Consider the following 23,581-nt stretch of genomic DNA (forward strand, 5'->3'; position numbering starts at 1 on the left):
ACGCTAACATCGTACAACCCCAATTCCAATGAAGTTGGGACGTTGTGTTTAACATAAATAAGAACAGAATACAATGATTTGCAAATCATATTCTGCTTTTATTTATGTTTAACACAATATTTATTGAGCCATACAAAATAACATGACAGGCCGAATCTGACCCCCGGGCCTTGAGTTTGACACCTGTGCCTTAATTGAGGTGTTTCACAACCAAAAGAGCCAAAAAAAGATTTTCCTTTAATTAGGAGAAAGTGGAGTTCTCAACTAGTGAGGCTTCATTCTTTCCCTCAACCACAACCCGTGTTGTAATGTTAATTACTCGTACCTGACGAATTCACAACTATTTACAGTAAAAGCGCTGGTATGTATGGCAAGTGTATTTAACGTTTAAACTCTGATTTTGACTTTACGGCATTGTTGTAGAACGATATCAACAACGTCATGGCATTTTTAATAGTACAGTTATATCTGTAACTTAATTGTGACAATTCGAAACTGAATTACGGATATTTGCAGCACATGTCCAGTCGAGAGCGGGTTAAAACGGTTCCATTTCCCATAAACAAACCACTTCCTGGATCCAGCGCGACGTTTTACGTAATCCGTGGCGTCAATCCTCCGTAACCAATCAGGCCTCGTTACTTCCTTGAATGAAGAAACGACTCTCTGGATTTGTGTCGGCGGGAAGAGTGAAGACGACGATGAAGAATCCAGCCAGATTGGGGGGAGAGCAGAGGGGCTGAATCTCCAATATGACATATCACACTGACCACAAACAATGGAAATGCTCTCAAAGCACAAAAGTGTTTGGCTACGTCAAATGTGAAAACACACGAGAATGCGCGAAGGGGAGAAACCCCTTTCCTGCTCACTCTGCGATAAGAGATGCCATACCCCGTAAGAGAAACCATACCCATGCTCGATCTAACAACAAAAGCACACAAGAACACACACTGGTGACAAAGTGGACAGTTGCAGTGTGTGTCGTCACAGGTTCTCTTATTGGCGTTTGGTGAAGCAACACCAGCAGCAGTCAAACTGGGTAAACGTTATTTATTATATTCTATATTTGATTGTTTATGACGCCGCGACCTTAGTGAGGATAAGCATATCTGAAGTTCACTCGTAACTCCAATTTGTGATGGCAATACAAAGCAGAAAATTCACAAAATGACGGGTCGTGACTCGAAAAAAGCCCTCAGTTGGGGCACTCGTATGTCAAGGTACAACAAGTGAACCTCCATTTAATGCGGGGGATAAAACTTTGTCATGATTATATAATGATTAAATCATTTTCATTTGACTTGTTCCCTGACTGCTTTTTGTTCAGTGTGGTCGAAGGTCGTAAGATAGCACTCAACTTCTTTGGGACTCTTCTACCACACAATGAAATCACTGTAAATACATATGGCACTCAACTTCTGTTTTTTTATTGGTGAATTTATTATGATTTTATTTATGAATAATTTATGCTTAATTAATGATACTCTGGTTGAAATGCATAAAGTGAAAAACACACAGACACACACAAAAGCACTGAATTTAATACGAGCAAAATATAAATATTATTAGACGCGTATTCTATTTTTTGAAGGCAACAGGACTGGATAAAGGAATTTGAAAATCAAAGCTCTGTAAACTGTAGCAGCAGTTACCCATCCAAATCCATAGGTGGCGGCAATGCAGTAACACAGTCTGCAACCGCCGTTAAACTGCGAAGAAGAAGAACAAGACGAAGAAGAAGAAGAAGAAGAAGAAGAGAAGTTAGCAAGATGCTGTGATGCTCTACGTTATTTCCGTCGTTGCCACATTGACTATTCTTTCATGTGAACATTAGTCTTTCGTGTAACAAAGTAAACCTCTGGATAAACTCGTCTCGGCGCACTTGGAAGCGTTCCAACCAAGCGTTTAGCGTCCAAGCGGCGAGCAAAGGGAGGCGGAAGTTAGCCGGCAGAGCCTCAGCGTGAGAGAAAAGTTGTGTTGATTATCGTGTGAAAATGTGTAAAGTGGACATGCTGAGAACGTTGCTGAATCAGCGACTGAGTGCAGCCATTGAGGAAATTTTAGTGGTGTTTGAAAGAACGATAGCAGATTACGAGGAGGAACTTTGTCGGACCAAAGAGGAGAACGAGCGACAACGTCAACTACTGGACGCTGTGTTCAAGCCTCAAGCTGCCTTACACATCGCAGGTTTGTCTCTTCCTCTCATTTGTTGAGTGACTTTTAATGTTAATGTTGTTCATGTCAAATAGTTACATACGGTATATACAGTAAATATCTCATTTTTTGTTTGCATTTTACATTCCTCTTTATTGTCCAAAAAGACACAAGGAATTTGTCTCCGGTCGTTGGAGCCATTCTAGTACTACAGTGAACAAGACGCTTTAACAAAATATTCATCTAGGACACAAACACGTAGCCCACAATGCAACACGGCTTGCCATTGCACTATGGGAAAGCCCCATTGCTTTGTAGGATGTGCTGCATGGAGGTTCCGCTGAATGTTGCAGTGAGACAACCTGGAGAGTTATTGCTGCATATGCAATGTGGCATGCACAGAGGCATGCATTTTTTTCTAAACCAAATCATCTGTAAGCCATTTATTTTTAAGGGTAATGTTGTAAAATGAGTTTGAAATTAGATTTGAAGTGTTTTGAGATCATAGTTTAAACTATTAATATGGGCAATTCTAAACATTTATGAGCTGGGGTGAAAAATGGAAAGGTTCCCTATTTGCTCGGTCCCTATCCTCTTACTGTATACCCACAAGTTAATTTTACTTTGTGCCATCTTGGATTTATTTGTTCTACCTGTCACTATATGCCGCTGGTTTATATCGATGAACAGAGATTATTTGTAGCAAAGAAATCATTTTGGACCACTGACGTGAAATTGGATCTTTCCAGCGACACACCTGATGAGCTCTCACAACGCATTGGTTGGGAGTCACTGAGCTAGACAATGAAACGATGTTTGTTGAGATTCGCTAACCTGCCTGTGGTTTTCTTCTTGTGTCCAGCAGACGTGAATCAAGATCTTAATGGTGAGCAGCAGGAGTGGAGCTCCGGGGTGGAGCAAGAGGAGCCAAAGGCGTCTTACATAAAAGAGGAAGAGGAGAGTCGCAGAATCGCTCCGGAGCCAGAGCAGCTTCAGAGGGTGAAATTCCCAGTGATTTGTGTCCCTGTGAAGAGCGAAGATGATGATGACGACAGCCAAAGTGATGAGAACAAAGGGGCGGAGCCTCCGAGCCGCAGCTCAAACCGAAACACGACAACCGAAAGAGATCAGGATCATTGTGGAGGATCGCAAGCAGACAGATCTTTAGCTCCACTATCTGATCATGGAGACACAACATCTGACACTGGCGATGAAACCTCGAAAAGTGATATGACATGTCACACTGATGACACACATTTGACATGTCCTCAGTGTGGCAAAACTTTCGTCCGCAAGAGCAATCTGAAAGAACACATGATGATCCACACAGGAGAGAAACCATTCGTATGCTCATTTTGCGGCAAAGGATTCTCCCAAAAGGTAAACATGATTACACACACAAGAAGACACACTGGAGAAAAACCGTACACCTGCTCACTGTGTAGCAAAGGTTTTTACGATTGTTCAGGTTTGGTTCAACACATGAGAACACACACTGGGGAAAAACCTTTTTCCTGCTTGGTGTGCGGTAAAAGATTCCGCGGAAAGTCAATTTTGACGCGACACATAAGGACACACACCGGTGAGAAAGTGTTCAGTTGCAGTGTGTGCGGCCGTAGCTTCTCTTATAAGTATCAACTTGATAAACACACGTGCGCTGGCGAGAGCAACAGCAGAACATGAAGCTGCATGACTTTAAATAAAGTGAAGACTTTCTAACATTACCACCACTGGGACATCCTTGAGCCTAACCGCGGCCAAACTTTTGAGTTGCGAGGCAGCTTCCAGATATGCTGCCGCTCGAGTCTGTAATGCCCTCGCATACGGGCAAGGAGAGCCACAGTCGCCGAGGCACTTTTAGCCGTTTATTGAACGGGACAAACAGTCAAACACACAAATAGAAAATGAGAACACTTGTAAGGAGCTGTCGTAGACCACAAGTGGAGAGACACGTCCGGCTCCTGATGTTGTCGCTCATTAGGCCACGCCCCTAAAGGCACACCTCCGACACACATATATTACAGTATGTACAGTCATACACTTTAGATAACTTTTTATTTATTTTTTTATTTTTTTATACATTCTCTTATGTTTTTGTTCAATAAAGTGCTATTTTTCTTTAATCAAAACATACAAATTGTTTGTTTGTGGTGCTGGAATGGGTTAATGGCGTTGAAATTCACTTCACTGGGGAGAATTGTTTAGACCGCTGATTAAATTCAGTTACAAGAATTACAAATTAAACTCAAATCAATGTTCGACTGTATTTATTTATTAAAAATAATGTATCTTTGTTCCTCTATCTATACCAGTGACATATAGTGACAGGCAGTGGAATAAATGGGTGTCCACTAAATAGCAGAAGGTAAATTATCAACCTGTACTAAACAGCAGAAGGTACAGTCACCTTTTATGACATTATTTTCTGAGGTGGTGTGGCATTAGATTTTTCCAATGTAAAATATGGGCCTTGGCTCAATAAAGGTTGGGAAACACTAAAGTTTGTGGTGTATTGATCGTGTAGTTATTTGTTCTACAACCCCAATTCCAGTGAAGTTGGGACGTTGTGTTAAACAGAATACAATGATTTGCAAATCATGTTCAACCAATATTTAAATGAATACACTACAAAGACAAGATATTTCAGGTTCAAACTGATCAACTTGTTTTTAGCAAATAATCATTAACTTAGAATTTTACGGCTGCAACACGTTCCAAAGAAGCTGGGACAGGTGGCAAAAAAGACTGAGAAAGTTGAGGGATTTCCCTGAAAGTGAGGCAACGTGGAGCGTAATGACACCTCCACACCGAAGGAGGCAGTAACGCATTAGAATTTAGGCACTGTCGCGTCTAACAGGAAGTAAACTCAAAGGGGGAAAGAAAGCTGTCAGCGCGACCTTTTGTCTGTAATTATTACATTTTTCATGAATTATTCGCGAAGTCGTCTCGGTGCTCGTTGAAGCTCATCGAGTGTAGCTTAGCCTGCTAGCTGATAGCAAACAGGCGGAAGTGTCATGATTATCGTGCGAAAATGTGTAAAGTGCAAATGCTGAAAGCGCTGCTGCATCAGCGGCTAAGTGCGGCCGTCGAAGAAGTGTTTGTGGCGTTCCAAAGAACCCTCGCAGAGTACGAGGAGGAACTCAGTCGCACAAGGAAGGAGAACGAGAGGCAACGTCAACTACTGCGCGCTGTTTTCAAGAAGCCTCATGAGAAATCAGATCGAGCAGGTTTGTTCATCCTTGCCCTCCATAGCATATCACGGCAAGTATACAGACGCACCATGAGAAGCATGCGAAAATGTACACGGGGGTGTAAAAGTAAATATACAGGGTTTTATTATGAACAACAATTGCTGCATAACGTACAAATGGTCATTGTTACAATCACATAGCTCCAATTGTTTACCAACACCCTAAAAGGAAAAAAAGGACTTCGGACTGCCTTGACTGAGTGTCAAGGAAGGTCTATTGAGTAATCTCAGAGCATCTTTACTGACTACATGAATTTTCTGTAGGCTAATTTTGTTATACTTGGATCACAAGTATGCTGTACATTTGTATATATGACCTGTTTTCTTTCGAGTTTAAAAAAATGTATGCAATGTATTCCTGTTTTTAAATCTTATTATTAGTAATACAGCTTTGGCTTTTGTTGTTTTTGTTGTGGAGATTACTGGCCCGTGAATTTCCCTTGTGGATGAATAAATTACCTACTAGGGCTCGGACTCACTCTCGATTCGTTATTCGCAAATGACTTAATCAGAATGGAATCATTACCCCTTGTACTAGTCTGACAATAAGACGTCATAGTCTTAACAAATGAAAAATCCAATTTAATTATTTGAAATCTATCTATTGAACCAGAAAGAAAGTATGCTGGCACATTTTGGCTAGCACTTATCCCTTTGGAAAATGTGTTATTTTTAGTTTAAAATGGCTTGCTTTAACCGGGATCCCTCGCCGTGCCGTGGTCAAAGGTAGAACCCGGGTTGGTTTTTTGCGCCCGTCTCCTTTTTAGCGAGCTAGCTGGCTGGCTAGGCGACTTAGCAAAGTGTGCCTTTCCATGTGTGTTTGTCTTCTTGCGTCCTGCAGACATCAGTGAAGAGCCTCATACTGAGCAACAGGAGTGGTGTTCCAGGGTGGAGCAGCAGCAGGAGCCAGAGCTCCACCACATCCAAGAGGATCAGGAGCCAAAACTCGCACACATTAAAGAAGTGGTGCGGGAGGAGGCTGATATCACCGAGTCACGATTCTCTTGTGTCATTGTGAAGATTGAAGAGGAAGAAGTGGGCAATGGAGACCACTGTGGAAGATCGCAAGCAGACAGTATGTTAGAGCCACTATTAGAGAGTGACAACATAACGTCGCGCTCTTCTGACCCTAATGGTGATGAACACTCTAAAGATGATACGACATGTCGTCAGTGTGACAAAACATTTGGTACAAAGTCCGCGTTGAGGGTGCACATGAGAAAGCACACTGGAGAGAAACCATTTCCTTGCTTAGTTTGTGGCAAAAGATTCTCTGTGAAGGGAATTTTAAAAACACATGCAAGAACACACACTGGCGAGAAACCCTTTTCCTGCTTAGTGTGTGGACATAAACTAACTCAAAAGTCCAACTTAACAAGCCACATGAAAACGCACACAGGCGAAAAACCTTTTGCTTGCTCAGTGTGCGGTAAAAGCTTCTCTTTCAGGACAAGTTTAATAAACCACAGAAGAATACACACTGGGGAGAAACCATTTACCTGTTTAGTTTGTGGTAAAAGCTTCTCTACAAAGGTACATTTAAAAATACACCTACGAACGCACACTGGAGAGAAACCTTTTACCTGCTCAGCGTGTGGGAAAACATTTGTTCAGAAGGCACAATTAAACAGACACACCAAAACACACAGAGAACCCCGTTGACAGCTCAGTCTGCACCTTTAAATTCAATGAACATTCAGAATTGGTTAAACACATGAGAACAAACACCGGTTAGAAAGTGTACATTGTCAGTGGGTATGATGTATTATTCTCTTATAAGTACTAGTTTGACAAACACACGTGTGCTGGTTAATAATAGGGTTAAGTATCCAATGTGTAAGCATTCTTACACATATTTTTTTTGGGTCTAAATTTGAGTATCAGCCGATATGGTGTCTCGATCCGATAACTTGGCAATGCATGTAAAAAAAAAAAAAAAAAAGAGTGCATCCAAATTCTCACAGCTGCCTTAATTTTTTTATATATTCAAATAAAGGAAACACAACATGATATCATTTTATGTGGCTATAATCTAGTGCAGCAGTGGTTCAAACACAGTCAACGAATGAAATCTATTTATTGCTTTGGAGTGGCGTAGCACCAAATAATGATACTGACAAATGATCAAATTAGAACATGCAATAGTGTAGCGTCTGAAATGTAGGGGGTGTAAAGTCATTCTTGCCACAAACAGACTCAGAAGCTCATTCTATCTTGGAGCATACGTGGAAAATAAATAATAATTAACGGACTATTAGGGGCGAGAGGTCGTCCGTTAAAGCAGATTGTCAGTTAAATTGAAGCACTATTTTTGTGGCCGAAAAACACCATCAAGGTACAAAGTGATTGTTTTGTACTTTTTTTCGTGAGCTAAATACGCAAAATTATTGGAAATAAATACAAAAAAAGCTTTCAAATTTGGATCCAAGTTTATGTGCAGGAAAGGGGTGATTTTGAGTTCCAACTGGACACTTTTCTGTCCGTTAAATCCAAAGTCAGTTAAATCGGGGTCCGTTAAATCAAGGTGGCACTGCAGTTGGATTGATTGGTCATGCCTGGAGTGTGAGGCACAACGATGATTACATTAGTGTAGCAATAGAGCTAATACAATACCCTACACATCAAAATAACGATATAAACGATAAATGGTTGTATCATACAGTAGATGTTTTCTCCCGTCAGTCAGCTCTATCGATCGATCAAGTGTTGTAGTGGAAATGAACTATAGTATATAAACAGATACTACTACTTAATCTTCATGTGACCAAATACACGGAAAATACCATCAAGAGAGTGTAATGGATTTTTCTTTTGACATGAGCAGTTGGCCCGCGACTAAAACTATTCTGGTATTCTGTGCTCCCTCTAATTGTAAACTTTTCCACCGGTAGCAGTGGTGAGACCAACTTTCTCAGTTGGTGGCACCAGCACATGATTTGGTCACACCCTTTATGGAGGGTACGGCATGACCAAGCATGATATACCACAGCTTCGTATGAAATAAAGATGGACAGTGACTCGACTTATATCTGCAAAATATATTACTGAATATGAAGTTTGTCTGCAATAAGAAGTGGCTGACAAGACAATCATAACTTTTTTTTTGTTTTCATTTTAAAAGAAGACATAACAAAAACATAGACCAGGATGTTCTCCATTTCCTGAAAGTGAGACAACGACTGTATACCTGAAGAGATTGATATTGAACTCATTGTTCAAATGGCACTGCCTAATGATCAAATTTAAATGTCATTATTTTAATCTCTATAATTTCAAGTTTCAACATGCAGCAGAACTGTTATTCATATAAACAAATAATCGTATCATATTGTATACTACTGTCAATAATATTATACAAACCCAATTCCCATGAAGTTGGGACGTTAAACATAAAAACAGAATACATTGATTTGTAAATCATGTTCAACTTATATTTAATTGAATACACTACAAAGACGAGATATTTAATGTTCAAACTGATAAACTTGGTTGTTTTTAGCAAATAATCATTAACTTGGAATTTTATCCAAAAAAGGGTCATGTTTACCACTGTGTTACATCACCTTTTCTTTGAACAACATTCAATAAACGTTTGGGAACTGAGGACACTAATTGTTGAAGCTTTGTAGGTGGAATTCTTTCCCATTCTTGCTTGATGTTCAGCTTCAGCTGTTCAACAGTCCGGTGTCTCCGTTGTCCTATTTTACGCTTCATAATGCGCCACACATTTTCAATGGGAGACAGGTCTGAACTTCAGGTAGGCCAGTCTAGTACCCGCACTCTTTTACTACGAAGCCACGCTGTTGTAACACGTGCAGAATGTGGTTTGGCATTGTATTGCCGAAATAAGCAGGGGCGTCCATGAAAGAGACGTTGCTTGGATGGCAGCATATGTTTCTTCAAAACCTGTATGTACCTTTCTGCATTAATGGTGCTTTCACTGATGTGTAAGTTACCCATACCATTGGCACTAACACAGTCCCATACCATCACAGATGGCTTTTGAACTTTGCGTCCATAACAGTCCGGATGGTTCTTTTCCTCTTTGGCCCGGAGGACACGACAGCCACAATTTCCAAAAGCAACTCGTCGGACCACAGAACACTTTTCCACTTTGCATCAGTCCATCTTAGATGAGCTCGGGCCCAGAGAAGCCGGCAGCGTTTCTGGGTGTTGTTGATAAATGGCTTTTGCTTTGCATAGTCGATTTTCAAATTGCACTTACGGATGTAGCGCCGAACTGTATTTACTGACATTGGTTTTCTGAAGTGTTCCTGAGCCCATGTGGTGATAACCTTTACACATTGATGTCGTTTTTTCCTGCAGTGCCGCCTGAGGGATCGAAGGTCACGGGCATTCAATGTTGGTTTTCGGCCTTGCCGCTTACATGCAGCGATTTCTCCAGATTCTCTGAACCTTTTGATGATATGATGGACCGTAGATGATGAAATCCCGAAATTCCTTGCAATTGTACGTTGAGGAACATTGTCCTTAAACTGTTTTGACTATTTTCTCACACACTTGTTCACAAAGAGGTGAACCTCGCCCCATCTTTGCTTGTGAATGAATAAGCAATTCAGGGAAGCTCCTTTTCTACGCAATCATGGCACCCACCTGTTCCCAATGAGCCTGTTCACCTGTGGGATGTTCCAAACAGGTGTTTGATGAGCATTCCTCAACTTTCGCAGTCTTTTTTGCCACCTGTCCCATCTTTTTTGGAACGTGTTGCAGCCATAAAATTCCAAGTTAATGATTATTTGTTAGAAACAATAAAGTTTATCAGTTTGAACATTAAATATCTTTTCTTTGTAGTGTAGCATTTATTGAGGGACATCAAATTGTGCGTAATTTAGAAGAAAACGATGAGTTGGAAGCGGCGCCTGCGTCACTTCCGGGTTATCATAATTTTAAATTACAGCGTTATAAATCAAGATATTTGATAGATATAATCAGTCTCTTATCGGAAGTTGGCCACATTTTAGGAACTTTGAGTTCTAGACTTTCTAGAGGATTCGTTCCGATCCCAAACACACATATAATCAATGCAAGTGGTGAATTTTATGGAAAATGTAATAATAAACAGTGGTTTCTACAGGATAAAACACAGACAAACACAAAACAAACAACATTTCCGAGTTCTCAGGCAGGACATCTCTCGGGGGACGTTCGGAGCCGGCGCGCTGCGTCCGCCTCCGTTCCCTCAGACTGAGTTCGGGCCCCCAAGCAGGGTGGCTCGGAGCGCTTGCAGGAAGCTGCAGCCGGGGGTCGTCCGACGTGTCCTCGCAACCTCGGGTGAGGTGGGCGTCCTGCCTGGCGCGGTCGTTGGCGAGTTGGTCGGAGTGACCAAAAAGGCTTCTGCACCAAGACTCCAAAAACTTCTCAACTTCTCCCAACTTTTATGGCCAAAGCGCACACCGAGGGCCTTATTTTCCCATTCTAGGATTATTTTGTGGTTTAAAACCAGTGGAATCAAATATTAATTATTGGGTGTACGATAACGAGACCATTTTCCTCACCCCGCATTGGTCCACCCTCGTCCTCTTTCATATCTGTAATGAATGTTTCAAATGTTGTGTGGTGTGGAGAACATTACTATTTTCATGTGACATTTGTGGTGTGGGGTGGAACATTTCATCTGGTTCAGTTAACAACATATTCGCCGTTTCGACATTCAGGTTTGCAGCAATACCGTCACAATACTCTTAACATATTGGTCGCCAGCCAATCGCAGTGCTTCTATCTGTCTATTTGTCTGTCCGTCCGTCTATTTATTGTGTAATGACACCACCACACCAAAGGAGGCAGTAACGCACAAGAATGTCGTAATTGTATCTTGCCTACCGGAAGTCAAAGCAAAGGAACGGCAGTGTTTTGTCCGTCTTGTTTTTAACATTCACAACTGTGTTTATTCCTTATTCCGTACGTATTTCTGTCATACCACCGACATTTATTTTTTATTTTTTTGCAACACGATAATCATGCGTCCACTCCTCTCTGCGCATTTGTGAAGCTTCTTCGCTGGCCGCCGTCAACAGACGTCACCTACCGGCACTTCGCCAAGTGTCGCGTTGCCGTGCCTATCGTGTGCAAATGTGTCAAATCGAAATGCTGAGAGCGCTGCTGAATCAGCGGCTGAGCGCGGCCGCCGAGGAAATATTTGTCGCGTTTGAAAAAACCATCGCGGAGTACGAGGAGGAACTCAGCAGGACTAAAAAGGAAAACGAGCGACAGCGTCGACAACTGGACCATTTCAAGCCTCAAGATGTGTTACGCAGAGCAGGTTTGTTCAATTAGTACTCTCACTTGTTTAGTTATTACTTCTATTTGGGGGGGGGGAAACAATAACACAATATTCTTAGGTTCATTTTCTTTATGGGATCCCCATTGATTCGTTTTACATGAGAGCTGCTTCTGATGGCACTACTCGTAAATAACCTTTGATCAAGGCAGAGCAACTGAGAAAACGAGGTGTAAATGGCTGAGAAGTTGTTACGTTAAGTAAATAGCTTCGAGAGAGGTGGGCGTAATTGAATTGAGTTCATAATGAAACGCTGGAAATTCAAACGTAGTTAATATGATCATTGAGGGCAGTGTTGGAGAAATGTAGCAAGCCAAGCTGCAATTAAATGGCAAAATTGTAATTGTGCTATTGCAGTATACAAGAACACTTCATTCTAAAATCTTTGAATAATCATGCTTCTTACTTCAACTGCAATATTCACACAGTATATTGAACTAATGCATTGACGGCACTGTGTTATTATTGACATAACTGAATAGACTTTTCCAAATGACGTGCGTTTGTCTCGTTATGTCCTGCAGACCCCCGTGAACAATATCTTCCCCCTAAGCAGCAGGAATGGAGTTGCAGTGTCGAGCAGGAGGTGGCAGAGCCCCCGCTCATTAAAGAAGAGGAGCAGCTTCAAGAGCTGGACGTCCCTGTGTTTTGTGTCATTGTGAAGAGTGAAGATGATGAGGGCAAAGGTCAGATGGAACAGAACAGAGGGGAGGAGCCTCCAGGCAGCAGCTCAAGTCAGCACGTGACAACAGAAGGTGATCAATGTGGAGGATCACAAGCAGACAGCCTCCTTGCTCCACTATCAGATAGTGATGACATCATGTCACACTCTCCAGACTCTGGTGATGATGAACACTCTAAAGGGGACACGACATGTCACAATGACAATGAACACTGGCAATGTTCTCAATGTGACAAAACGTTTGGCCTCAAGATCAATCTGAAAAGACACATGATAATTCACACGGGAGAAAAACCTTTCAGCTGCTCAGTCTGTGGCAAAAGATTCACCCAGAAAGTCCACTTGACGTCACACGTGAAAATACACACAGGAGAGAAACCTTTCAGTTGTTCGCATTGTGGTAAAAGATTTAATCGCAAGACACACTTGACATCACACACCAGGACACACACTGGAGAAAAGCCATTTTCTTGCCCGGCCTGTAACAAAGGTTTTATTGATTACTCAGCAATGATTAAACATTCAAGAATACACACAGGAGAGAAACCCTATTCCTGCTCCTTCTGTAGCAAAAGTTTTGGTGCGAGCTCAACATTAGTGACACACCTGAGAACCCACACAGGCGTGAAACCTTTTTCTTGCTCACTCTGTGACAAAAGCTTCTATGATTGTTCCGGTTTGGCTCACCACATGAAAACGCACACTGGAGAAAAACCTTATTCCTGCTCGCTGTGCAGTAAAAGCTTCCGCGAAAATTCTCTTTTGACCAGACACATGAAAACACACACTAGTGAGAACGGGTTCAGTTGCAGTGTGTGTGATCTAAAGTTCTCTTATAAGTATCAGCTTGACAAACACACGTGTGCTGGTGAGAAGAGCAGCACAACATGAAGCTGCGGGACTTCAAGTAAACCTTGCAGATATGACGTAGTGTTCTCCCGCTACAGCGGGTACGGAAAGTATTCAGACCCCCTTCAATTTTTCACTCTTTGTTATATTGCAGCGATTTGCTAAAATCATTGAAGTTCATTTTTTCCCTCATTAATTAATTTTAGTGCTCTTACGGTAACACCCTAAAATGTCACAAGGTGTCGCCAAAGCCTTGACTACTAGTACAGTAACAATTGGTGTCAAGGAAGTACGTTTAAGTGATACACCTCAACTGTTGTAAGATTTTTGTATGTCGTGGAGGAGCTAAGTTTGGCCACATGTGCAGTTGTACTTGCGGTGCATTTTTTTCTAAATCAAATAATCTATTTATTTTGAAGGTTAATGTAAGATGAGTTTGACAGTGTCATTGTTGGATCATTGTTTGTGGTGTATTTACATTTATATTATTAATGTAGGCAATTATAAACATTCTAATGGGGGTATAAATTACTTCCGTGTTTTTTTTTTGGCATTCCCTATGGATAATGGATAATGAAATGTAACGAGTAGAGTAGTCAGTATTAGAAAGTAATACAATTCCCATTCCACTCTTTATCTTTATATTGAATGACTTCCATGGACATAAACATCACACATGTAAAGTCATGCATCTTTGTGCTTTGTTTTTTTTTGTGTGTGTATTCATTTAACTTTTTAAGTTTATTGTTTGCTGTATCTGTAAAATCAACTGGTCATTGAAAAACATATTGCCATATATCTGATTGGATGAATAAACATATTTTGGGTGCGTGAGAGAGTGTACCAAAATCTTGACTGGTTAAAACTCAGCCATAAATGTTTCCTTCATAAAAGCACAAAATGGGACTTTTGTTGCCTTCTCATATGGACAAGGTTAAGACAGGAACAGTTGAGTGTATTACTGCTTGTAGAAAAACATCAAGATGGAAAATGTGAAGACTGTGGAGTCCTGGAGACAGTAAAGCAATAACACACACTGCAGTGCGTGTTACTGAGGTGAAAAAAAAGAAGGAATTATTAGAGGAAATAATGTGCACATATTTTTACAGACCGTTTTGCTTGTCGAAGTTGGCTCTAATAAGTTGTGCTCTGATGAACCAATCAGAGGATGGACAAATGCTGATGTCATTGAGGGCCAGCACTCTGTCCCTGTGAGGATGAATTTGAAATCTGATCGGTTAAAGAATCAGTCCCATTGCTGATATCGTTGAAGTTACATGGGCCAGCACTACTGATTCTGAAGGCCCTGGGCAGATTAGATTGTCATGGCAACGTTTAGGGGCTGAAATTGTCCACAGATTTTTTTTTTTAGAGAAACAAAAACTCCACATGCTCTTCTTGGTTTTGTTAGTTTGCTTAAAAAGATTTTTCCACCCTATAAGCAATTAAATAAGTACATTATCGCAAAGCCACAACATATTCTCCAAAATCATAAAAGCAATAAGACGTTATCCACACACATATTTTGAGTGCAATGAATTCTAGTCATTAATTGGTATCAGCACCCACCCCAAAAAAAAAAAAAACACCACCACAATTTGTTACATGACTCACAGTCAAAAGAGGCACAACAAACCTGAGATCACATCCAATCCATTTCAATGTATTTTTTTTTTCTTTACTTCATTCATCTAAACTAAAAACAGTGGGTGCCATTTCATGAATCTACATCTCTGGATACATTGTTTAGCAACAATAATCAGGGTATTACACATAACTTCCCGCTATTTATTTTGTATTATTATTATTATTACATATTTAATGTCTTCGTAGCATGTTTATGGCACTACTTGAAGCAGTGGGTGGGGCGAGACGTCGAACTTCATCAGTGACGTTAAAAGACCAAACTATTCAAACCTCGATCGGTGGTTCACCAAATACGTTTTCCTGGATTACTATATCCTAAACGAATTGATGCCTCGACACAATGCGTCCTATTACGACTTAATTGCACTGAACATCATTCGTCTCGGTGCACGTTGGAGGTGTTTCTCAATTTCCTGCACGTGTTTGATTTAGCATAAATCGGCTAGTCACGCCTGGAGAGAGTCGCAAGGGTGACGCAATAAAGAAGGGACAGGGCGGCCGCGTTAACAAAGCGACGCGTTTGCTAGCGACGCATCGCTAAGCAGTGCTAAACTGTTGAGTTTGGTGTTTTGATTATCGTGTGAAAATGTGTAAGGTAGAAATGCTGAGAGCGTTCCTGAACCAACGACTAAGTGCGGCCATCGACGAAATAGTTGTAGTGTTTCAAAGAACGATAGCAGAGTACGAGGAGGAACTTTGTCGCACGAAAGAGGAAAACGAGAGACAACGTCAACTGCTGGACGCTTTTTTCATGCCTCAAGTTGCGGTACAGAGAGCAGGTTTGTTCACCTTATTCTCACTTTTTTTTGAGGAAGTAGCTTAATAATAATACAGTCAGTCCAATCAGGGGTAGTAGCCATCATTTCAGAAGTGGGGACGAGGGGACAAATTGTTCAGCCTAGTGGCGGGCCGTGCATTTGCCACCTAACCGGGCCTTCGGTGGGGACTCAACCGACTTAATCCCCCTCTTAATGCCACCACTGCCACGTCGCAATTATAAAAAAAAAACATCATGCAATACAAAAACGCAATACAATAGCACGCGAGTGGAGCAGTTCACAGTCAATATTTATCTAATGAGATGACAAAAACACAAAGCATTTAAATAAGCTACATCCATATAGACACACACACGCGCGCGTAGGTAAAGGTAATAATAATGTAATGGCCGGGCACAGAGAATCCAGTTGAGGAACCACGTTCTCAGGGAGCCGTCTGCACCAAGAGCAGACAGCATGCAACGACACCAGCAGGGATCCCCAAATGTAGTCTGATTCTGATATGGCGACTGAGGACCCCATGAGACAGGACCACAGCCTCGGTCCATCCCATCTCCCTGTGCAGAGAGGGGATCCATGTAAGGAAACACTGAAAGATACTAAAATAATCTTAAATTTACACAAAAACATGTATATAAAAGCCAATGTTCAACGACAACTGAAATGAACAGACCTAAAACTTAAAAATAAATAGCATAAAGATAAAATACAATAAATAATACTAAAACAACAGTTTAAATGTAAGTTAAAAGGTCAATTAAATATGAATTAAAGGCTAAATTAAAAGGTGGGTCTTGAGCCTGTACTCAAAAACACGAACATGCAGGCTGTTACGCAGACGGGGGCCGTGAAACTGGAACGATGCCTCACAGATGGCACTTGCTAGTTGCCACCACCGGCTGGTAGAAGATCTCCAACAACTAGCTGCACACATTGAAGGAACTGAGCTTCCTCAGGAACTACAGTCTGTTCATTCCCGTCTTGAACACAGAGGCGGCGTTCGCCTCCCTCGACGTTCCAGAGGAATCCCCACTGGCGCTTCACACACATGGAGTGAAGAAAACTTGTAAACTATTCCCTAATGATCAAGTGAAAAGCTTCGCATGGGATAGTGTCCAGAAAGCATCTATGTATACTTAAAAAAATATATCCCAAACATAATTGTGCTGCAAGAAAAAAAAAAAAGGCTGTGTTTTATTTTTTGCATGTGTTACAATAAATAACACAATAATTGTTTGGCACCCTGGATGAAAAGTATCAATAATACACAACTTCAACGCCACGACTGTGACTTGACTTGGCAAAGCTTGACTTTACCAAACTGTATGTGTTTGTCGTTCTTGTGTCCTTCAGATGTCATTGAAGAAAACCTTCATCCTGAGCCGCAGCAGTGGAGCTCCAGGGTTGAGCTTCAGGAGCCAGAGCCCCCCTACATCAAGCAGGAAGAGCAAGAGGACGATATCACCAATTTGCCATTGACGAGCGTCCCTGTGAAGAGTGAAGGTGATGAAGACAAAGGTCAGAGTGAGACGAACAGATGGGCTGAGCCTCCATGCAGCAGCTCAAGTCAACACATGACAACAGAAGGTGATGGAGACCACTGTGGAGGATCACAAGAAGAAAAGCTCTTAGCTCCACTATCACATTATGATGACATAACGCCACACTCGCCTGACACCGATGATGATGAACACTCCAAAGGTGATATGGCATATCGCACAGGCAACAAACACTGGAAATGTTCTCAATGTGATAAAACTTTTGGCGTCAGAATAAATCTGAAAAGACACATGGTAATTCACACAGGGGAGAAACCTTTTGCCTGCTCGGTTTGTGGTAAACGATTCACCCAGAAGGCACACTTGACATCACACTTCAGAATACACACCGGAGAAAAACCTTTTGCCTGTTCATTTTGTGGTAAAAGATTTGCTCGAAGTGAATGTTTGATAACACACACAAGAACGCACACTGGTGAGAAACCGTTCCGTTGCAACGTGTGTGATCAAAGATTCTCTTATAAGTATAAGATTAAAAAACACAAGTGTGCTGGTGAGAGGAGCAACTGTACATAAATGTGGAAAACTGACTTTCTGACAAGGCAACTATGTTTAAGTGGTTTTAGTCAACTGGAAAAATGTATGTGCGATCCCAAAATGCCCAAAAGTGCTACGCGGGCCCCTCATAACTACACATTTTGTATTAGTTTCCATTTAACCATCACTCCAATTAATCTGAAATAAAGTAATCCAGATGTGATTGAAGTGACTTTCTGCTTTTTTCAAAAAGACTGGGACTATTGATAAGATACATAAAATGTCTGCCGTTTCAAGCACATCCCACTCACCTACGTACCATACTGCATTTAACTGTCATGGAGTACCAAACTACAGATTTCTCATTTAAATGCAAATGCAAATCCAGATTTGGTGGATTTATTTAAAGAATGCCTGTTCGATAAGTGAATGGATGGATGGATGTTCGATAAGTGGATTTTCTCAGTCGTCATGTCACAGTCGAAAATGGACATCATATACATTGAATCGGTGTTTCCCAACCTTTATTGAGCAGAAGCATATATTTTGGATTAGAATAATCTCATGGCACACCACCATGCAAAAATGTAGAAAAACAAACAAAGAAAAACAGTCATTAAACATTTAATTGTACCTTACCTAGTGGTAGAGAACTTGTTCTGTCTGTCACTCTATGTCATTGGCCTAGATAGATAAACAAAGATAGATTATTTTTGGACCATCCATCCATCCATTTTCTGAGCCGCTTCTCCTCACTTGGGTCGTGGGCGTGCTGGAGCCTATCCCAGCTATAATCGGGCAGGAGGCGGGGTACACCCTGAACTGGTTGCCAGCCAATCGCAGGGCACATACAGACAAACAACCATTCGCACTCACATTCACACCATCGGGCAATTTAGAGTTGTCAATCAACCCACCATGCATGTTTTTGTGATGTGGGAGGAAACCGGAGTACCCAGAGAAAACCCACACAGGCACGGGGAGAACATGCAAACTCCACACAGGCGGGGCCGGGGATTGAACCCGGGTCCTCAGAACTGTGAGGCAGACACTCTTCACCGCCATGCTGACTTGAATGAATTTAAAATACAGTGCCTTGAAAAAGTATTCATACCCCTTGAGCTTTTTCACATTTTGGGACCTTACAATCACCAACTTATTGATTTTATTTGTTGAGATTGTGTGTTAGAGACCAGCACAAAGTGTCAGATATTGTCAAGTGGAACGAAAATGATACACGGTTTTCAAAATTTTAAGAGAATATCAATCTGAAAAGTGTGCCGTGCATTTGTTTTCAGCCCCATGTACTGATAATGAATAACAGCATCATGAAGACCAAGGAAGTCACCAGACAGGTCAGTTGTGGAGACGTTTGAACACATTCACTGCCATTGACAGCTTTAGAAGTCAAATATCCATGTTAACTGGGAAGGGTGGCAGTGAATTTAATAGGGGTATGTTATAAAAATTATCCTAGCCTTTAAACAGCTCATGAGCACAATTCAATCCATCATCCAAAAGTGGAAAAAAATATGAAAATTTACACACAGAACATTCACATTATCAACAATCCTGCAAGTTAGTTTGCTTGAATTTAGCCTTTTCCTTCTAAAATTTGTTGATTAAAAATGATCTCATTTTTATGTATTTTAGATTTCATTTATCCTATTGAATATTTGTTAAGTGACTTATGGTCAATGTTCAAATAAAAATAAGGGTAAAATGGGGAATTCTACATACTGTACATTTAATTCTAAAATTATACCATACAATAATTTATGAATGCGATAAGATGAAGGTAAATATCAAAATTATTTCAATCACCAGTAAACTTCAAAGATCATATACACAATAAATTAATGCTACTCAAGAAATAAAGCAAATACACAACCCCAAACCACTGTCTTAAATTTGTGTCATAAGGTCAGTCCTGTAATGACACTTCCGTGCCTGAGGGTGGCAGTAATGCAATAATAACCCACTCAGACTTTATTTGCCGGAAGTAAAATACCCGAAAGCAAACGTGTCGCTTGACGCAGTTAGTGTTAATTGTTTTAATAAGAACACGGTTTGTTCTTTATTCTATACATAATTTGTTTTGTAGCGTGAACATCAGTATTTGTTGGTGTCCGCATGCATAAAGTGGCCTCATTGCACTTTAAAGCTTCTCAAGTTGGATTTATCTTGCTAGCTGCTAACAAATACGTGTTTTTTGTTTAAATTATTATTATTATTTTTTTAGCAACACAAGATTGAGAGTAAAGTATTGTTGCTTATCGAGTGAAAATGTGTAAGGTAGACATGCTGAGGGCCTTGCTGAATCAGCGACTAGGTGCGGCCGTCGAAGAAATCGTTGTAGTGTTGGAAAGGACGATAGCAGAGTACGAGGAGGAACTTTGTCGTCAACGTCAACTTCTGGATGCTGTTTTCAAGAACCCGCAAATCGCGCTGCAAAGAGCAAGTTTGTACATTCTTACTTTCACTTGTGTGCTTTCTTATTTGCACTTGTTTAGTGACGGCTATTTCATCAAAACATTGTAATTGGCTGTGTTGGTCGTCGCTTAGCCCACTTTAATGTGGATGGATGGAGTGGGAGGAAAGGGTATGTTACTAAAGTTTCAAGCCGCCTATCATTGGAAAGAGATCTGAAACACGAATACAACGAATCCCAGTTTGTAAGAATCTGATAAAGATGAAGGATTTTATGCCACTTTTTATGTGGCAAATTGAACTGTTCAGAAATCAGTGTAAATCGATGGGAAGTTTGGGACCGTAACCTTCCCTCTTTGGTAGACAAATGCCCGTATGTTAGTCTCGTTGAAAATGTGATGTAAACAGGCCATTTTCAGATTTTTTTCAAAGGCGGCTTCTGCTCGAGCCATCTCATTGCGGCCCACACCAATTGTCAGATTTACATCAAACCTCACAGAAAACAACAATAATAGTAATTCATCACGTTGATATACCTTTCACTTGTGTCGAAATTCTATAAACGTGATTTTGACACCGAAATCGAGGAACATTTTCATCTTTGACAAAACTGCAACTGAATTGAAATTTTCATAAGCATGGCGGCAAAGGGATTTCCCAACAGTGTCACCAGCCCAAAAAATGGAGAGAGAGAAAAAAAAGGCAATTTTGGTGGACCTCTGCTAAATCCAAGTTTGGGAAATCCTACTCAGGGAAATGGAAAGAAAATGGTGGTCGGTGATCTGGATTTAGTAGCATGGATAGTTTAGGTGAACGAGTGGTGTGCAGCAAAGGGGGAGGGGGGTGTCATCCAAACATCTCCCCCCAACGATCGACTTTAAGGGGCATCCACGCCTCAAAACGCATCCACTACGTGCGTTAGGGTACATCCGAGTTGGCTGGACAGCGATTGCCCTCTGCCCCCCCCCTCCACATTCACTTACATCAACACCATCCCTTACAGCAGTTTCACCAAGTAGTCTATTGCTGGTCAATTAAAATTATTGAAATGGAGCACAACTCTGCAATTGGCTGGCGACCAGTTCAAGGGTGTACCCCGGCCGGCTCTTGCCCGAAGATAGCTGGCATACGCTCCAGCATGCCCGCGACCCGAGTGGGGATAAGCAGTACAGAAAATGGATGGATGGAGGCACAAATATGATTTGAAATTGAGCGGATTTTTTTTTTTCCTCAAACATGCAGCAAAGACTCGCCAAAACTTGTGGTGATAAACCAGGCTAATTAGCTCCTCTCTCCACGCACAGATCTTAAAACAGTTGGGATGCATTAATTCAACCCACAGACCCTTTAAATTATGTAAAAATCAGAATCAGAATCATCTTTATTTGCCAAGTATGTCCAAAACACACAAGGAATTTGTCTCCGGTAGTTGGAGCAATAAACAAATAAATACTTGGAATTGTTGAAATTGTGGGCTCTGAATCTATAATCTATGAAAGTTTCACTTTTTGAAAGGAATTATGGAAATAAATAGTTTTCCATGCTATTCAGTTTTCTTTTGGAAAGGGTCTGTACTCCCTGAGATAGATTCACTGTGTGTGTTTGTCTTCTTGTATCCTGCAGACATCAGTGAAGAAGATCGTTATCCTGAGCAGCAGGAGTGGCGCTCCGTGGTGGAGCAGCACGTGAAGGAGGGGGAACTTGAGCCGCCACCCATGAGCAAGGAAGAGGAGCCACAGCCCCCCAACATTAAAGAAGAGGTGGAGGAGGAAGAGCCCACCTGTATTAATGAGGACGATAACACCAGGTTGCCATTGGCTGGTGTCCCTGTGAAGAATGAAGCTGAAGGCCTAAGTGGGAAAGAGGATCAGATTTTAGCATCGCCGTCACGTCGCGATGACATAACGTCACACTCTACGAACACTGATGATGATGAACACTCAAAAGGTGTTGTGGCACACACACGTTGTCAATGTTCTCAGTGTGACGACACATTTGTCAGCGGGTCGGCTTTGAAAGCGCACGTGGTGATCCACACGGGACAGGAACTGCACGTCCTCTCAGCACGTGGACAAAAGTTCCCCAAAAATGCAAAGATTATGACACACGCGAGTACACACACTGGAGCGAAGCCGTACGTGTGCTCCGTTTGTGAGAAAGGCTTCGCAAGAAAGGATTTTTTAATAGCGCACAAAAGAACACACACTGGAGAGAAGCCGTATTCCTGCCCAATCTGCAACGCATGTTTTGGTCATCGCTCAGGATTGTTTTATCACAAGAGAAGCCACACGGGAGAAAAACCTTATACATGCTCGGTGTGCAATAGAGCGTTCATTCAAAAGAGCTCGTTGACGTCGCACATGAGAAACCACGGTCAGGAGAAGCCATTTTACTGCTGCAACACAGCTTTTTGCGACCAGTCGTCATTATCCGTACACGTGACAACACACAGTTTGGACAAATCTTCCGTACTCAAGAGAACACACGCTTCGAATTCGAGGAAACTCATAAATGCACACCCGGGGCCAAAGGGGTTTTCTTGCTCCTTGTGTGAAAAAACATTTTCCCGGCACGAAGCTTTGCTGGCGCACACCAGATTGCACACCGGGGTCAAACCCTTTTCGTGCGCCGTCTGCAACACCAGCTTCAGTTGTCAGTCGTCGCTAATTAACCACATTAAGACGCATGCGAAGGCTGAAGGAAGTGCTGGAGAGTGTACGTGATTACTGTTGTGTACAGAGGTCTCCCGCCTACTTACGAATTAGTTTGTAAACCAGGGGTGGGCTACATATACTCAGTTTTTTCATCCTGCCACTGAACATTTACATGATCAAGAGTCCTGGAAGTTTGCTTTAATTTAGGCTTTTCCCTCTAAAATGTGTTCATTAAACAAAATATTGACTCATTTTTAATTATTTTTTGGTATTCATTCATCTCGATTAATTTGTTAGTCGATTTATTGAGAATATGCATACATCCATTTTACGAACCGCTTATCCTCGTGGGCAATTTTACATATCGCTGGCGTGGGGCGGAATCCTTGAATATCCCACCTATCGATAGCATTGAAGAGGAGCTACTGTGCATGTCAAACTTTTAACGAGAGTCAATGGGTAACGATTTTTGCGCCCCAGAGCGAATGTTTCGTCACAGAAAAAACACAAACTAGATGAATGAAACAACTTAACTCCTCATTACCTATATACTATTTTTATGCTCATCTAAAAAATAGATGCAAATGTATTTAGAAATATGGTAATTTTATTAGAAATGTGTATATATGTTTTTTGTCCTCAAAGAAAGTAATATGGTGACTTCAGTGGTGGGGCCTCTATTGACCAGCCACCGCTGGCGGCTTGCATATTTTTGTGCTTGTTCTGTAATGCTACAAGATGGTGCCAAAGTAAAGTCTAGTAAAAAGATTAAAGAAAGAAAAATGTTTGTAAAAATGAA

General features: G+C 41.3%; 4 protein-coding genes across 7 annotated transcripts; all 4 read left to right on the forward strand.

The window, feature by feature from the left end:
• The first annotated feature begins 1,721 nt into the window (after positions 1–1,721).
• On the forward strand, positions 1,722–8,433 carry LOC133468102 (zinc finger protein 892-like). 4 transcript variants are annotated; one of them, XM_061753576.1, is made up of 3 exons: positions 1,722–2,190; positions 3,020–5,384; positions 6,249–8,433. In XM_061753576.1, exons 2-3 carry the CDS (start codon positions 5,189–5,191, stop codon positions 7,067–7,069), a joined length of 1,017 nt encoding a protein of 338 aa, XP_061609560.1. In that variant the 5' UTR covers positions 1,722–2,190; positions 3,020–5,188; the 3' UTR covers positions 7,070–8,433. The 4 variants fall into 4 exon arrangements, with proteins under 4 accessions (XP_061609560.1, XP_061609551.1, XP_061609569.1 ...); XM_061753567.1 differs by having other exon boundaries at positions 3,023–5,384; XM_061753585.1 differs by lacking the exon at positions 6,249–8,433 and having other exon boundaries at positions 3,020–4,415.
• Positions 8,434–9,139: 706 nt separating this feature from the next.
• Positions 9,140–14,070, forward strand: LOC133468093 (zinc finger protein 501-like). The gene is made up of 2 exons (XM_061753541.1): positions 9,140–11,687; positions 12,230–14,070. Exons 1-2 carry the CDS (start codon positions 11,498–11,500, stop codon positions 13,276–13,278), a joined length of 1,239 nt encoding a protein of 412 aa, XP_061609525.1. The 5' UTR covers positions 9,140–11,497; the 3' UTR covers positions 13,279–14,070.
• A 1,293-nt stretch (positions 14,071–15,363) lies between these two features.
• LOC133468119 (zinc finger protein 3 homolog) lies at positions 15,364–17,921 on the forward strand. Its single transcript, XM_061753607.1, has 2 exons — positions 15,364–15,662; positions 17,016–17,921. The coding sequence occupies exons 1-2, from the start codon at positions 15,470–15,472 to the stop codon at positions 17,735–17,737; spliced, it is 915 nt and encodes a 304-aa protein (XP_061609591.1). The 5' UTR covers positions 15,364–15,469; the 3' UTR covers positions 17,738–17,921.
• Positions 17,922–19,669: 1,748 nt separating this feature from the next.
• On the forward strand, positions 19,670–23,581 carry LOC133468086 (zinc finger protein 501-like). The gene is made up of 2 exons (XM_061753528.1): positions 19,670–20,159; positions 21,752–23,581. The coding sequence occupies exons 1-2, from the start codon at positions 19,985–19,987 to the stop codon at positions 22,849–22,851; spliced, it is 1,275 nt and encodes a 424-aa protein (XP_061609512.1). The 5' UTR covers positions 19,670–19,984; the 3' UTR covers positions 22,852–23,581.

Source organism: Phyllopteryx taeniolatus, chromosome 2 (assembly GCF_024500385.1).
Source record: "Phyllopteryx taeniolatus isolate TA_2022b chromosome 2, UOR_Ptae_1.2, whole genome shotgun sequence".
Lineage (NCBI taxonomy): Eukaryota > Metazoa > Chordata > Actinopteri > Syngnathiformes > Syngnathidae > Phyllopteryx > Phyllopteryx taeniolatus.